Source organism: Myripristis murdjan, chromosome 2 (assembly GCF_902150065.1).
Source record: "Myripristis murdjan chromosome 2, fMyrMur1.1, whole genome shotgun sequence".
In the NCBI taxonomy this organism is placed as follows: Eukaryota; Metazoa; Chordata; class Actinopteri; order Holocentriformes; family Holocentridae; genus Myripristis; species Myripristis murdjan.
This window is the reverse complement of record NC_043981.1, coordinates 21,027,900-21,042,899: the sequence shown is the minus strand read 5'-3', so window position 1 is coordinate 21,042,899 and position 15,000 is coordinate 21,027,900. Positions and strand designations below refer to the sequence as shown.

The following is a 15,000-nucleotide window of genomic DNA, read 5'->3' as shown; positions in this document are numbered from 1 at the left end:
TGTCCTCAGAAGCAGAGGTGACTCTTGGTCTTCCTTTCCTGGGTCGGTCCTCGTGTGCCAGTTTCGTTGTAGCGCTTGATGGTTTTTGCGACTCCACTTGGGGACACATTTAAAGTTTTTGCAATTTTCCGGACTGACTGACCTTCATTTCTTAAAGTAATGATGGCCACTCGTTTTTCTTTAGTTAGCTGATTGGTTCTTGCCATAATATGAATTTTAACAGTTGTCCAATAGGGCTGTCGGCTGTGTAGTAACCTGACTTCTGCACAACACAACTGATGGTCCCAACCCCATTGATAAAGCAAGAAATTCCACTAATTAACCCTGATAAGGCACACCTGTGAAGTGAAAACCATTTCAGGTGACTACCTCTTGAAGCTCATGGAGAGAATGCCAAGAGTGTGCAAAGCAGTAATCAGAGCAAAGGGTGGCTATTTTGAAGAAACTAGAATATAAAACATGTTTTCAGTTATTTCACCTTTTTTTGTTAAGTACATAACTCCACATGTGTTCATTCATAGTTTTGATTCCTTCAGTGAGAATCTACAATGTAAATAGTCATGAAAATAAAGAAAACGCATTGAATGAGAAGGTGTGTCCAAACTTTTGGCCTGTACTGTATATATATATATATATATATATATATATATATATATATATACATATCCCCATAAAGTTAGAACAAGGCATTTAAAAAAGGCAAAAAAAAAAACAAGGCATAATAGAAATAATAATAATAATAATAATAATAATAATAATAATAATAATAATAATAATTTAGCACCTGGATTACAATACAAATTCACAAAAAGAGTACAGAAATGAAAATTACAGAAACCCTAAATGCCACTGTGTGTGTCATCTAGCCAATGACAGGCAGCATAACAAGAACCACTTCACTGTCCTGGTTAACAACAAAACAAGGTAACAGTGCCTTCTTGTCCGCACAGGGACTTGAACCTGTGGTCTCCTGCACGGCAGGCAGAGACACTACCCACTCTGCCATCGGGCCTTGTGTACTTTGAGGGGAGTTGGGCGGATTCTCTATTCATGTTGGTAACTTACAAAAAACGGCAAAGTCTGATCGGTTTGAAGAGCTGCGCGGCTGCAGGACCAAACCATTTCATGCGGATGGGGGGGGTTTACTTTGTGGGGATTTTTAACTTTTACTGCCAAAAACAAGTAAAAACAAAGAGATCAAGATAGTAGTATTATTTTTGAAATATATATATATATATATATATATATATATATATATATATTGTTATGACCAGGGGTCATGTGTCTGTTGTGTTTACTTTTTGTTGTGTGCTGACAGCTCTTTCTCTCCCCTCCCTCTCTGCATCAGAAATCAGCTGTCTGTTTTCATGAGCTGCAGGTGTGCGAGCCTCTCCCAGCTGACCACGTGACCGAGCTGCTGCCGCTGATTGGCTGATCATTCCCTTTAAATGCCAGCTGATCCCAGCCGTCAGTCTCTGACTCTCTGACTCCCAACCGACAGCAGCCAACTATTTCCAGCGTCTGTGATTTGAGTGTTAGATAGACATCGGTTTTGAATAGTGGAAAATTATCTGCCCTTAGCATTGTGTGTTTTGTGGTGACCCCGTCACCACCTTTGTAAATATTGTAAATATTAGTGAGAGAAGTAGCAGTCCTCTGTAGGAGGGAGAAGCCTTTTTGTTATAGTTCTTTTTCTCCTGTTTTACTTTAGATTAGGAGGTAGGTAAGTTTGATTGTCTTTTGTTTAATTTGTTTTCTAACAGGTAAGGCAGGGAGTTTGAGTTAGCGGTTTTATTTATTATTTTGGCTGTGCTCTCTCTGAAGTTTAATAAAACTGCTACTTTGCCTTCAAAATAGTGTATTGTTGGCTGGTGTACTTGGGAGTGGGAAGAGCAGGGCAACCATCGTGTGTGACCCTGGTGCCCCTAGGCCAGGGTCATAACATGATTTGGGGGCTCGTCAATTATTTTATTCGTTCGTCGTTTCGGGTAAGTTTGGTGAGTATTTGTCTTTTTGTCTCTGCTTGTCTGGCTGGCAGTCTTTTCTTTTGTGGGGGTGGCGGTATGGAGTTTAAATTGGAGGATTTCGCTACTGATCCAACAGTGGCAAAATTGGATAGATGTACGAGGGATGATCTGTGTCTGATTGCAACTTTTTTTGATGTGCATGTGCCTCTGAATGCAAAAAAACAAGAAATCAAGGAGCTAGTCTTTCAGGAGCTCTGTGCCAGGGGTTACTTTGAATCAGCTTCTGATGTTGGAGCTGAGGGTGAAGCTGGTGTTACAACCCCACTCATGGACCCCCCTTCGCGAGGAATGAAAACTGAGGATCTCGCATTGACACTGCGTATAAGGGAGGTGGAGCTGCGAAACCGTGAGTTGGAGGTGGAAGCCATGCACTTGAGGGTAAGGGCTCTGGAGCTAGAGAGGGGAGCCTCTGTAGCTTCCAGTCCCATCCCAGCATCCCGACCACCCTTACCTAAACCCCGAGCTCGAGACTGCTTTGATGTGAGCAAGCACATTGCCTTAGTCCCACCGTTCAGAGAGTCTGAGGTTGACTCCTATTTTAATGCTTTTGAGCGCATAGCAGCTACTCTGAACTGGCCAAAAAATATGTGGTCCCTCCTGCTCCAATGTAAACTGGTAGGTAAGGCTCAGGAAGTATGTACATCTCTGTCTATAGAGGATAGTCTTAACTATGATATTGTGAAAGCCACCGTACTTCGTGCTTATGAATTAGTGCCTGAAGCCTATAGGCAGAAATTTAGAAAATGTGAAAAGACTGCCACCCAGACTTATGTAGAGTTTGCGAGAGAGAAAGGCGCGCTTTTTGACAAATGGTGTCAGGCCAGCAAGGTTAAGTCTATGGATGACCTTCGTGAGCTCCTCCTGCTGGAGGAATTTAAAAACTGTCTCCCAGAGCGTGTTGTTGTTTATTTAAATGAACAGAAGGTCTCATCTATTACTGCTGCTGCCGTATTGGCCGATGAATTTGCGTTAACGCACAAAAGTGCCTTTTCTCCTCCAATTCGGCGGGATCCAGTTCCCAGCAGGAGAATTAGGTCCCCCAGAAGTGTTCGCCGTGACCCCACTGCTGTGTCGGAACAGCGAGAATGTTTCTATTGCCATGAGATAGGACACCTCATCGCCAACTGCCCCACTCTTAAAAAGAAAGAGCTGTCCAAAAATGCCAAAACACCCTCACCGGTTGGTCTGATTCACACCAAATCCACATCTATTCCTCCTCAGCCCTCAGTCGAGTGTGAGGAGATCGATGAAGATTTCCGTCCGTTTGTGACCAAGGGCTCTGTTTCTTTAGTGGGTGAGGCAGATAGCGTCCCAATTACTATCCTCCGGGATACCGGTGCAAAACAAACAATCATTCGTGAAGGTGTCCTGCCTTTTTCGGCTGACTCATATTATGGCGCAGATAGTCTGGTGTGGGGAGTAGAGTTGACTGCGGTGCGTGCGCCTCTCCATTTTGTCCAGCTAACCTCTCCAGTCGTGTCAGGCAAATTCAAAATTGCTGTGAGGCCCCAGCTGCCGATAGCTGGCATTGACTTAATTCTTGCAAATGATGTGGCGGGGGGGAAAGTTTTTCCGTCCCCGGTAGTTACTGACGACCCGACCCTCACGGTTTGCGTCTCGCCCGCTGCGCTAGACTCGCCCCCTCTGTTTCCTGTGTGTGCCGTCACTCGTGCGCAGGCACGTAAAAATGCTGACTGTGTGGAATTACGTGACTCTTTTCTGTGTGATTTTGTTCAGACGGGCACAATCCCCGAAACTTCTGAGTGTGTGGATTTAGGTGACTCTTTAAGTGATTCTGTTCAGACAAGCGCAGCCCACAAAAATGGTGACGTAAAATGTAACGTGTCTGTTGAGCTTTGCCCCGATGAGTGTCTGAAAATGCCAGTAGATAGGGAGCATCTCATTAGAGAACAGCAAACTGACCCCACTTTAACATACTGTCTGTCCCAGGTAAATAAGCAATCCCCTGATAAGACTGTGACTTACCTTCTGGATGATGGTGTTCTGATGCGCTGTTGGTCTTCGAGTGTTACACATGAGTCCGTGCGACAAATTGTAGTCCCAAAGATTCTCCGCTTGCAGGTCTTGACTCTGTCCCATGATCATTGTCTGTCTGGTCATTTAGGTATCAGCAAAACCTATAAACGCATTTTGCGTTATTTCTTCTGGCCCGGCTTAAAGTCGGATGTGGTTAAGTTTTGTCGTTCGTGCCACACCTGCCAAGTCTCTGGTAAACCGAACCAAAAGATTCCTGCTGCTCCACTGCATCCCATTCCAGTAATTTGTGAACCATTTGAGCATGTCATTGTTGATTGCGTTGGGCCTTTACCAAAAACCAAGTCTGGTCACCAGTACATCCTCACGGTGATGTGTGCAGCCACCCGTTATCCTGAGGCTATCCCGCTGCGCACACTGAAGGCCCGTGCCATTGTCAAAGCACTTGTAAAGTTCTTCTCCACATTTGGTCTTCCCAAACGCATCCAAAGCGACCAAGGCACAAATTTCATGTCTAAGATTTTCGCTCAGGTAATGTCTGAATTAAATGTCAAACACCAAACGTCCAGTGCCTATCATCCAGAGAGTCAAGGTGCCCTAGAAAGGTTTCACCAGACGCTTAAAAGTATGCTTCGCAAATTCTGCACGGAGTCGAACCGTGAATGGGATGAAGGGTTGCCTTTGATGATGTTTGCTGTGCGGGAAACTCAACAGGAGTCCTTGGGTTTCAGTCCCGCTGAGTTAGTTTTTGGTCACACTGTGCGCGGTCCTCTGCGCCTGTTGCGGGAGCGGTGGCTCTCCCACCAGTCCAGTGGCCAGAACATTTTGGATTATGTCAGTTCATTTCGGGAGAGATTACATCACGCTTGTGAAATGGCCCGTGAGTCTCTCTCCTCTGCTCAGTCCAAAATGAAGCAAAATTTTGATAAGAAAACTGTGGTGCGTTCTTTTCAACCAGGTGACCGTGTTTTAGTTTTGTTACCTGTTGGTGGCTCTGTAATGCAGGCAAAATTCTCCGGCCCATATGTAATTGACCGCAAAATCAGTGACACAGATTATGTGATCCAAACCCCCGATCGTAAAAGGAAAACTCGTGTGTGCCACATCAACATGCTCAAACAGTATGTTGACCGCGCATCAAGTGCCTCGTCGCCGGTAGTCTCTCCGGTAGCCTCCGTCGCTGTCTCCCGGCCCGCTTATGACCCAAAAGATGACGGGCTGGATGACATTGGCGCTTCTGTTTTATGTGCTCGCCTGTGTAACACTGAGATTTTGTCCAATTTAGATGCCCATTTGGCACACTTGTGTGATTCGGCCAGAGGTGACATTAGTAAGCTCATCCAAAATTTCCCAAAACTTTTCGGTGGTACTCCCACCCAAACACACGTACTGTCTCACGACATTGACGTAGGGAATCACAAACCCATAAAACAGCACGCATATCGTGTCCATCCAACCAAACGTGCTGTAATGCAAAAAGAGGTAAAGTATCTCTTGGAGAATGGTTTTGCTGTTCCCAGTTGTAGTCCCTGGAGTTCACCATCGTTGTTGGTGCCAAAATCCGATCAGACCCCCCGTTTTTGCAATGATTATCGGAGGCTGAATAGCATCACCAAACCCGATTCATTTCCTCTCCCGCGCATGGACGATTTGGTCGACCGCGTGGGCTCGGCCAAATTTGTCACTAAATTGGACCTCCTTAAAGGATATTGGCAAGTTCCACTTACACCCCGTGCCTCTGAAATTAGTGCCTTTGTCACCCCGGATCATTTCCTGCAATACACCGTCATGCCGTTTGGTCTACGGAACGCACCTGCCACTTTCCAGCGGCTGATGAATACAGTGTTGTGTGGCGTTGAAAATTGTGGTGTATATTTAGATGACATTGTTGTGTATTCATCCACCTGGTCTGAACATTTGGACACTCTCTGTGACGTCTTCACCCGGCTGCAAAACGCTTCCCTCACCCTCAACTTGGCCAAGTGTGAGTTTGGGAAGGCTGTTGTAACATATCTGGGCAAGCAAGTGGGACAGGGTTGCGTTAGCCCTGTCTCTTCCAAAGTGCAGGCCATTCTGAATTTCCCAGCTCCTCAAACGCGCCGTGAACTCCGCCGTTTTCTGGGGATGGCTGGATACTATAGGGCCTTCTGTAAAAACTTTGCTGACGTCACAGCTCCGTTGACAGGTTTAGTTAGTCCTAAAACCCCTTTTCAGTGGTCGGGGGAATGTCAGTCCGCTTTTGAGGCTGCTAAAGCTCTCCTCTGCAGTGCCCCTGTGCTCGCTGCTCCCAACTTTGCGCGTCCGTTTAAGTTGGAAGTGGATGCCAGTGCGCATGGAGCGGGCGCAGTGCTCTTGCAGGAGGATGACAGTGGCATTGACCATCCTGTAGCCTACTTCTCCAAAAAGTTCAACAAACACCAGTTGCACTATAGCACAATTGAGAAGGAGGCCCTGTCTTTGTTGCTGGCTCTCCAGCATTTTTCTGTTTATGTTAGCTCCAGCCCAGTGCCCACTGTCGTTTTCTCCGACCACAACCCACTCGTTTTTTTGTTCCGGATGCAGAATAGCAACCAACGCCTTATGCGCTGGTCTCTTTTACTTCAGGATTTTGATGTTGAAATTCGTTATAAGAAGGGTTTAGACAATATTATGGCTGATGCACTGTCTCGCTCCTAGTTAGTGTAAAAAAAAAAAAAAAAAAAATCAGACATGTTCTGTAGGGGGAACATGTTTGATTTTCTTTGGGTGGGGAGGTGTTATGACCAGGGGTCATGTGTCTGTTGTGTTTACTTTTTGTTGTGTGCTGACAGCTCTTTCTCTCCCCTCCCTCTCTGCATCAGAAATCAGCTGTCTGTTTTCATGAGCTGCAGGTGTGCGAGCCTCTCCCAGCTGACCACGTGACCGAGCTGCTGCCGCTGATTGGCTGATCATTCCCTTTAAATGCCAGCTGATCCCAGCCGTCAGTCTCTGACTCTCTGACTCCCAACCGACAGCAGCCAACTATTTCCAGCGTCTGTGATTTGAGTGTTAGATAGACATCGGTTTTGAATAGTGGAAAATTATCTGCCCTTAGCATTGTGTGTTTTGTGGTGACCCCGTCACCACCTTTGTAAATATTGTAAATATTAGTGAGAGAAGTAGCAGTCCTCTGTAGGAGGGAGAAGCCTTTTTGTTATAGTTCTTTTTCTCCTGTTTTACTTTAGATTAGGAGGTAGGTAAGTTTGATTGTCTTTTGTTTAATTTGTTTTCTAACAGGTAAGGCAGGGAGTTTGAGTTAGCGGTTTATTTATTATTTTGGCTGTGCTCTCTCTGAAGTTTAATAAAACTGCTACTTTGCCTTCAAAATAGTGTATTGTTGGCTGGTGTACTTGGGAGTGGGAAGAGCAGGGCAACCATCGTGTGTGACCCTGGTACCCCTAGGCCAGGGTCATAACAATATATATATATTTACTCGATGATGGTTTAATAATTTTATATTGGTTTTTACATATTTTTTGGGGCCCCTGTCAGGCAAGGGCCCTTGGACTTGTCCTAACTTTTCCCCCATATACGGCGCCCCTGTTCCTGTGTGTGTGTGTGTGTGTGTGTCTGTGTGTGTGTGTGTGTGTGTGTGTGTGTGTGTGCGTGCGCCTCACCGTCTCCTCCACAGGGCGGTCAGGCTGGGTGGGCGGGGCCTGAGCTGTCTGTCACAGTCCTGCAGCGAATCGGGCAGCGGCAGGCCGCGGGTCTCGGGCAGCAGCAGCAGCAGGAAGCAGCCGAGCACGGGGCCGCTGGCGTACAGCAGCATGGCAGCCAATGAGATCGCTCCGCCCGCCGTCACCACGCTGTTCAGCAGACAGCCCACCCGGAAACACAGGTTGACCAGGGACACACACCTCTGTCTGCACACACACACACACACACACACACACACACACGCACACGCACAGACATTAACACAGCTCACAACTGGAAAAAACTGAACAGTGTGTGTGTGTGTGTGTGTACATGTGTGCGGGTGTGTGTGTCTGTGTGTGTGTGTGTGTGTGTACCTGATCACAGTGGGGAACAGCTCGATGCCGTACAGCAGAGACACGAAGACGACGGTCAGCATGCAGAGTTTCCCAAACAGAGCGAAACTGATCACCAGCACCGGGTCACCTGCACACATGATCACCTATCAATACATCAATACATCCTCTCAGGACCTGGCGTATGCATGGACATCACATTTTGGGTCATATTACTGTAGCAGTTCATTCTGCTTACCTGGGGCCGCCTGGCTGTGTATGTGGACCCTCACACTTCCTAACACACATGTTTTATGTTTTGTTAGCAGCACATGATGCCTGACTGAGGCTGGGACTGTCCACAGGGGCAAACATGTTGTTACTCCATGTGGTTTTTTGCACTGTGATATTCAAAACACATTCAAAAATATGTTTGTATGTGTTATCAATACAAGACAAAGCAGTCAGGACAAAACCTGCAATGTTCAGGGTGGAAATAAAGACTTTTGCACCCTTTTGACTTTTGATTTGATTGAGTTTTAAGGAAATTGAGAACCAGTGTCCACATCATTTTTCTCTAAAAGTACACCATGTAAAAAGATGATGCTTAGTTTTTAAACTTATCAGGGTCCAATAAGGCAAAATAGCAAAGAGAAATAAAAAATGCATATACAGGAGCTCGGGTCTTAAGAGGGTAATACTGATCAATATCTACCACTGATCAATATCTGCCACTGATCAGCCTGAGCTGTTTGTTTGACTGTGTTTTCAGTCCTATGCACCGCCCACAGAGTGATGTCATCAATCAATCAATGTTTCCATCAATCGATTTAAATTAACTATCAAATTAAACGTCTGCTAACAGGAAGACCCAGGGAGCCAATCAGAACACAGCAGGGTCACAGCAGCCAATCAGAACAGAGCAGGGTCACAGCAGCCAATCAGGACACTGAAAATAAAATCATGTCCCTTTCCCACCAAAAGCACCTGCTGCTGGATCGGTGCTGAACTGGTTCCAACAAAGAACCGGTTTGTTTTTCCACCAGAGAGCCAAGAGGAGCCAAGAGGAGCCACGTCATGACGTCAGAGTGAAACGTGATGACGCTCACTCAGAATCACAACAACCAACATGAATGAATGAATGAATGAGTGATACTGTATTAACCCTCTGCAGGACATGCCGTTGTCACGGCAGCTTCATCCCTTCATCATCAAACTGCCCTCCCTCAGCCCGGCGGCTGCAGCGTCTCTGTCTCTGTCCCAGTTCAGGGTCTGCGTCCTCCGGAGGACCTGGACTTCGGACGACGCGTCCTGACGTCATGCCACTCGGGGTGAAGTGCATGCTGGGATACGTGGGTCCTCCCCATCAACCAAACGGGACGGTTTGGCCTTCGGAGTATTTCCTGGTCGGCTAATTGCCGTTACCATGACAACAAACTCCGGAGACAGAAAGATCACGTTTCTCTCCGTCAGACAGACAGAACAGTAAAGAAAGGGCTTTGGGTTTGGATGTTCAAATGAGGAAAAACTGAATATTTTATAATATTAAACCTGAATTCAGATGCTGCTGTGGCCACTTCAGTTCACTTTTTAGACTGAGCAGCAGCACGCAAAGCATCTTGGGATACGGGAGCCCGTGTGGCGGTGCATCCTCCGAATCGGCTACCAAAGGCTGAAAAGGAGGAGCATCTGAAGGATCCTTTGGATGAACTGGGACGGGACGGGCCTTCAGAGTGTTGGGACGGGACGGGACGGGCCTTCAGAGTGTTGGGACGGGACGGGCCTTCAGAGTGTTGGGACGGGACGGGACGGGACGGGACGGGCCTTCAGAGTGTTGGGACGGGACGGGATGGGCTTTCAGAGTGTTGGGATGGGACGGGATGGGCTTTCAGAGTGTTGGGACGAGACGGGCCTTCAGAGTGTTGGGACGGGACGGGATGGGCTTTCAGAGTGTTGGGACGGGACGGGCCTTCAGAGTGTTGGGACGGGACGGGACGGGCCTTCAGAGTGTTGGGACGGGACGGGACGGGCTTTCAGAGTGTTGGGACGGGACGGGCCTTCAGAGTGTTGGGACGGGACGGGACGGGCTTTCAGAGTGTTGGGACGGGACGGGCTTTCAGAGTGTTGGGACGGGACGAGACGGGCCTTCAGAGTGTTGGGACGGGACGAGACGGGCCTTCAGAGTGTTGGGACGAGACGGGCCTTCAGAGTGTTGGGACGGGACGAGACGGGCCTTCAGTGTTGGGACGGGACGAGACGGGCCTTCAGAGTGTTGGGACGAGACGGGCCTTCAGAGTGTTGGGACGGGACGGGACGGGCCTTCAGAGTGTTGGGACGGGACGGGCCTTCAGAGTGTTGGGACGGGACGGGACGGGCTTTCAGAGTGTTGGGACGGGACGGGCCTTCAGAGTGTTGGGACGAGACGGGACGGGCCTTCAGAGTGTTGGGACGGGACGGGCCTTCAGAGTGTTGGGACGGGACGGGATGGGCTTTCAGAGTGTTGGGACGGGACGGGCCTTCAGAGTGTTGGGACGAGACGGGCCTTCAGAGTGTTGGAACGGGACGGGCCTTCAGAGTGTTGGGACGAGACGGGCCTTCAGAGTGTTGGGACGGGACGGGCCTTCAGATTGTTGGGACGGGACGGGCCTTCAGGGTGTTGGGACGGGACGGGATGGGCCTTCAGAGCGTTGGGACGAGACGGGCCTTGAGAGTGTTGGGACGGGACGGGACGGGCCTTCAGAGTGTTGGGACGGGACGAGACGGGCCTTCAGAGTGTTGGGACGAGACGGGCCTTCAGAGTGTTGGGACGGGACGGGCCTTCAGATTGTTGGGACGGGACGGGCCTTTAGGGTGTTGGGACGGGACGGGATGGGCCTTCAGAGCGTTGGGACGAGACGGGCCTTGAGAGTGTTGGGACGGGACGGGACGGGCCTTCAGAGTGTTGGGACGGGACGGGACGGGCCTTCAAAGTGTTGGGACGAGACGGGCCTTGAGAGTGTTGGGACGGGACGGGACGGGCCTTCAGAGTGTTGGGACGGGACGGGCCTTCAGAGTGTTGGGACGGGACGGGACAGGCCTTCAGAGTGTTGGGACGGGACGGGCCTTCAGAGTGTTGGGACGGGACGGGACGGGCCTTCAGAGTGTTGGGACGGGACGGGACGGGCCTTCAAAGTGTTGGGACGAGACGGGCCTTGAGAGTGTTGGGACGGGACGGGACGGGCCTTCAGAGTGTTGGGACGGGACAGGACGGGCCTTCAAAGTGTTGGGACGGGACGGGACAGGCCTTCAGAGTGTTGGGACGGGGCGGGCCTTCAGAGTGTTGGGACGGGACGGGCCTTCAGGGTGTTGGGACGGGACGGGACGGGCCTTGAGAGTGTTGGGACGGGACGGGACGGGCCTTCAGAGTGTTGGGACGGGACGGGCCTTCAGGGTGTTGGGACGGGACGGGACGGGCCTTGAGAGTGTTGGGACGGGACGGGCCTTCACAGTGTTGGGACGGGACGGGACGGGCCTTCAGAGTGTTGGGACGGGACAGGCCTTCAGAGTGTTGGGACGGGACGGGACGGGCCTTCAGAGTGTTGGGACGGGACGGGCCTTCAGAGTGTTGGGACGGGACGGGACAGGCCTTCAGAGTGTTGGGACGGGACGGGCCTTCAGAGTGTTGGGACGGGACGGGACGGGCCTTCAAAGTGTTGGGACGGGACGGGCCTTGAGAGTGTTGGGACGGGACGGGCCTTCAGAGTGTTGGGACGGGACGGGACGGGCCTTCAGGGTGTTGGGACGGGACAGGACGGGCCTTGAGAGTGTTGGGACGGGACGGGCCTTCACAGTGTTGGGACGGGACGGGACGGGCCTTCACAGTGTTGGGACGGGACGGGACGGGCCTTCAGAGTGTTGGGACGGGACAGGCCTTCACAGTGTTGGGACGGGACGGGACGGGCCTTCACAGTGTTGGGACGGGACGGGACAGGCCTTCAGAGTGTTGGGACGGGACAGGCCTTCAGAGTGTTGGGACGGGATGGGACGGGCCTTCAGAGTGTTGGGACGGGACAGGCCTTCACAGTGTTGGGACAGGACGGGACGGGCCTTCACAGTGTTGGGACGGGACGGGACAGGCCTTCAGAGTGTTGGGACGGGACGGGCCTTCACAGTGTTGGGACGGGACGGGACGGGCCTTCAGAGTGTTGGGACGGGACAGGCCTTCACAGTGTTGGGACGGGACGGGACGGGCCTTCACAGTGTTGGGACGGGACGGGACAGGCCTTCAGAGTGTTGGGACGGGACAGGCCTTCAGAGTGTTGGGACGGGATGGGACGGGCCTTCAGAGTGTTGGGACGGGACGGGCCTTCAGATGCGGACTGAAGGATGCAGAGCCTGAACTGGGACACAGCTTCTGTCTCTGTCCCGAGGCTGAGCAGGCAGTCGGGGTGCGGCTGCTTCCCCAAACAGGAGCAGCAGGATCTGGGTTTATGAGTCATGAACGTGCCGCTCGTGTCTTTACACGCCTGCACTGACCCAGAGGCAGAAACGTGGTTACTGCCGCCCCCCGTCGTATTCGTGGTCAGAACGAATGACGACTCTGTTCAGTTATAAACGGCTGCTTCCCATCCTGACATGTGATTGGCTGAGCCGCGTTCCATGCCGCGTGTAACCCACGGCCTCTCAGGGCTTACTGCTTAAGGTTTATAGTGTTCACTGTTCCTGTTTGGGTCTGTAGCCCCGCCCACCAATGACGTGGGGGGTTCTTTCTCTGGCCCCTGTTGAGCCCCTGCTCGGAGTTGGGGCTCACCTGGAACCAGTTTGGAACCAGTTTGGAACCAGTTTGGAACCAGTTTGGCCGGTGCTTGGGCGGTGGGAAAACAAAGATCTAGAGTCAGGCTCTGAACCAGCCCTGGGACCGCTTTGGTGGAAAAGGGGTAAGAGTGTGTGTGTGTGTGTGTGTGTGTGTGAGTGTGTGTGTGTGTGTGTGTGTGAGTGTGTGTGTGTGTGTGTGTGTGTGTGTGTGAGTGTGTGTGTGTGTGTGTGTGAGTGTGTGTGTGTGTGTGTGTGTGTGTGTGCTCCTCACAGTGGTATCGTCCCAGCAGCAGTGACAGGAAGCAGGCGGCGCCGCTGAGGAACAGAGCGAGCATGCTGATTGGCCGGCGGCCCCAGCGAGCCAATAGGAAGGGGACGAGCAGGCAGGGGGCTTCTGATAGGCCGGAGAAGAACTGGGCGGAGTAAACGCCGACGCCGAACGAGCCCACATTCAGACAGATGCCGTAGTAGGTGAGCGCCGACGCAAAGCTGCACAGGAGACACACAGCAGGTCATGTGACCAGGGTGTGTGTGTGTGTGTGTGTGTGTGTGTGTGTGTGTGTGTGTGTGTGTGTGTGCTGCCCCCTGCTGGTGGTGCTGTTGCAGTGTTTGGGTTATTAATGTTTCGCATGTTAACGTGTTTTAATGTTTAACCTGTAAATGTGTTTCCCAGCTCACCTGTCGGCGCTCAGGTGAGCACAGCTGACTGTGTTTACCTTCAAGCTTCATTTCCATTGTTTCCATTTTTACATTTTTAGATGATTAATTCATTCATTTATTTAACTCTTTGTTTTCTTAATAATGACGTAATGCACTTATGTGTCTGAACAGGTCCTCAGGTCCTCAGGTGCTCAGGTGCTCAGGTCCTCAGGTCCTCAGGTGCTCAGGTCCTCAGGTGCTCAGGTCCTCAGGTCCTCAGGTGCTCAGGTCCTCAGGTCCTCAGGTCCTCAGGTGCTCAGGTCCTCAGGTCCTCAGGTCCTCAGGTCCTCAGGTGCTCAGGTCCTCAGGTCCTCAGGTGCTCAGGTCCTCAGGTCCTCAGGTGCTCAGGTCCTCAGGTCCTCAGGTCCTCAGGTCCTCAGGTGCTCAGGTCCTCAGGTCCTCAGGTGCTCAGGTCCTCAGGTGCTCAGGTGCTCAGGTCCTCAGGTGCTCAGGTGCTCAGGTGCTGTTCTGAGGGCCGCTGTCCTCGTCACCGTTGTTACTGTGTGGAAGGTCACTCCCCCCACCCGACCCCCCCTCCACACACACACACACACACACACACACACACACACCTCAGGTAGCTCATGACGGACAGGCGGAGGAGGATGGTCGGGTGTTTGAGGTGGCTGATGTCACAGGGGGCGTGGTCTGCAGGTGGCCGTGGCTCCTCCCCCACCTCAGGTGCTTTCTGCATGTCAGACCAAGCTGTGTCCAACAGCTGCACACACACACACACACACACACACACACACACACACACATGCACACACACACACACACACACACACACACTGTCTTAGTAAAAAAGTAAATTAGTAGGTCAGTGAGTTCAAGTGTGTGTGTGTGTGTGTGTGTGTGTGTGTGTGTGTGTGTACCTGCTCCAAGCACTGTTTGTCAGCCGGGCTGTTGCCACGGTAACGGTCCAGCACGTCCATCCTCCTCTTCAGCAGCAGCCAGCGAGGAGACTCTGGGATCAGACTGAGAGGCCATCACATCAATACTGCGCTCTGATTGGTCGCTCACCGCGCTTTCTACCATGAATACAGAGACACCTGCTGCAGGCAGACAGACAGGTGTGAGTGTGTGTACCTGCAGACAGGCAGACAGAGCACCTGGGGCAGAGAGAGCGACAGGTGCAGCTGTCTCCAGCTCGGGCTGAGCCAGGCGAGCGGCGCTCCGATCATCGTTCCCACGCTGAAGCAGAACGACAGCAGAGCCGGCGGCCAGAGACGCCAGGGGGCGGGGCTCCACTCCACCGCTGCGCACACACACACACACACACACACACACACACACACACTTATTAAACTCATCCAAGCAGTGAAACATTTCAGCTTCCTGGCTAAAGCTAGCTGTCTTGTCGTTGCCGCGATGCGCTCAGTGATGATGTCACGTCGTGGGCGGGTCAGGTGGAGCCACGCCTCCGTGCTCCATGTCCAGGTGAGCCGCTGGGTTCCCTTGTCAGCATCTAATGAAGCTGTAAGCCTCGCCACTCC

General features: G+C 51.4%; 1 protein-coding gene across 1 annotated transcript in view; it reads right to left on the bottom strand.

Moving 5' to 3' along the window:
• LOC115369876 (solute carrier family 22 member 13) overlaps positions 1-15,000 on the bottom strand; it is a 34,286-nt gene that overhangs the window by 12,001 nt on the left and 7,285 nt on the right. The window contains exons 4-9 of the mRNA XM_030066589.1: positions 14,594-14,762; positions 14,380-14,482; positions 14,077-14,222; positions 13,077-13,294; positions 8,054-8,162; positions 7,658-7,903 (exon numbers count right to left, since the gene is read on the bottom strand). Of these exons, the coding sequence (XP_029922449.1) occupies positions 7,658-7,903; positions 8,054-8,162; positions 13,077-13,294; positions 14,077-14,222; positions 14,380-14,482; positions 14,594-14,762 (991 nt within the window). The remainder of the gene's footprint in view (positions 1-7,657; positions 7,904-8,053; positions 8,163-13,076; positions 13,295-14,076; positions 14,223-14,379; positions 14,483-14,593; positions 14,763-15,000) is intronic.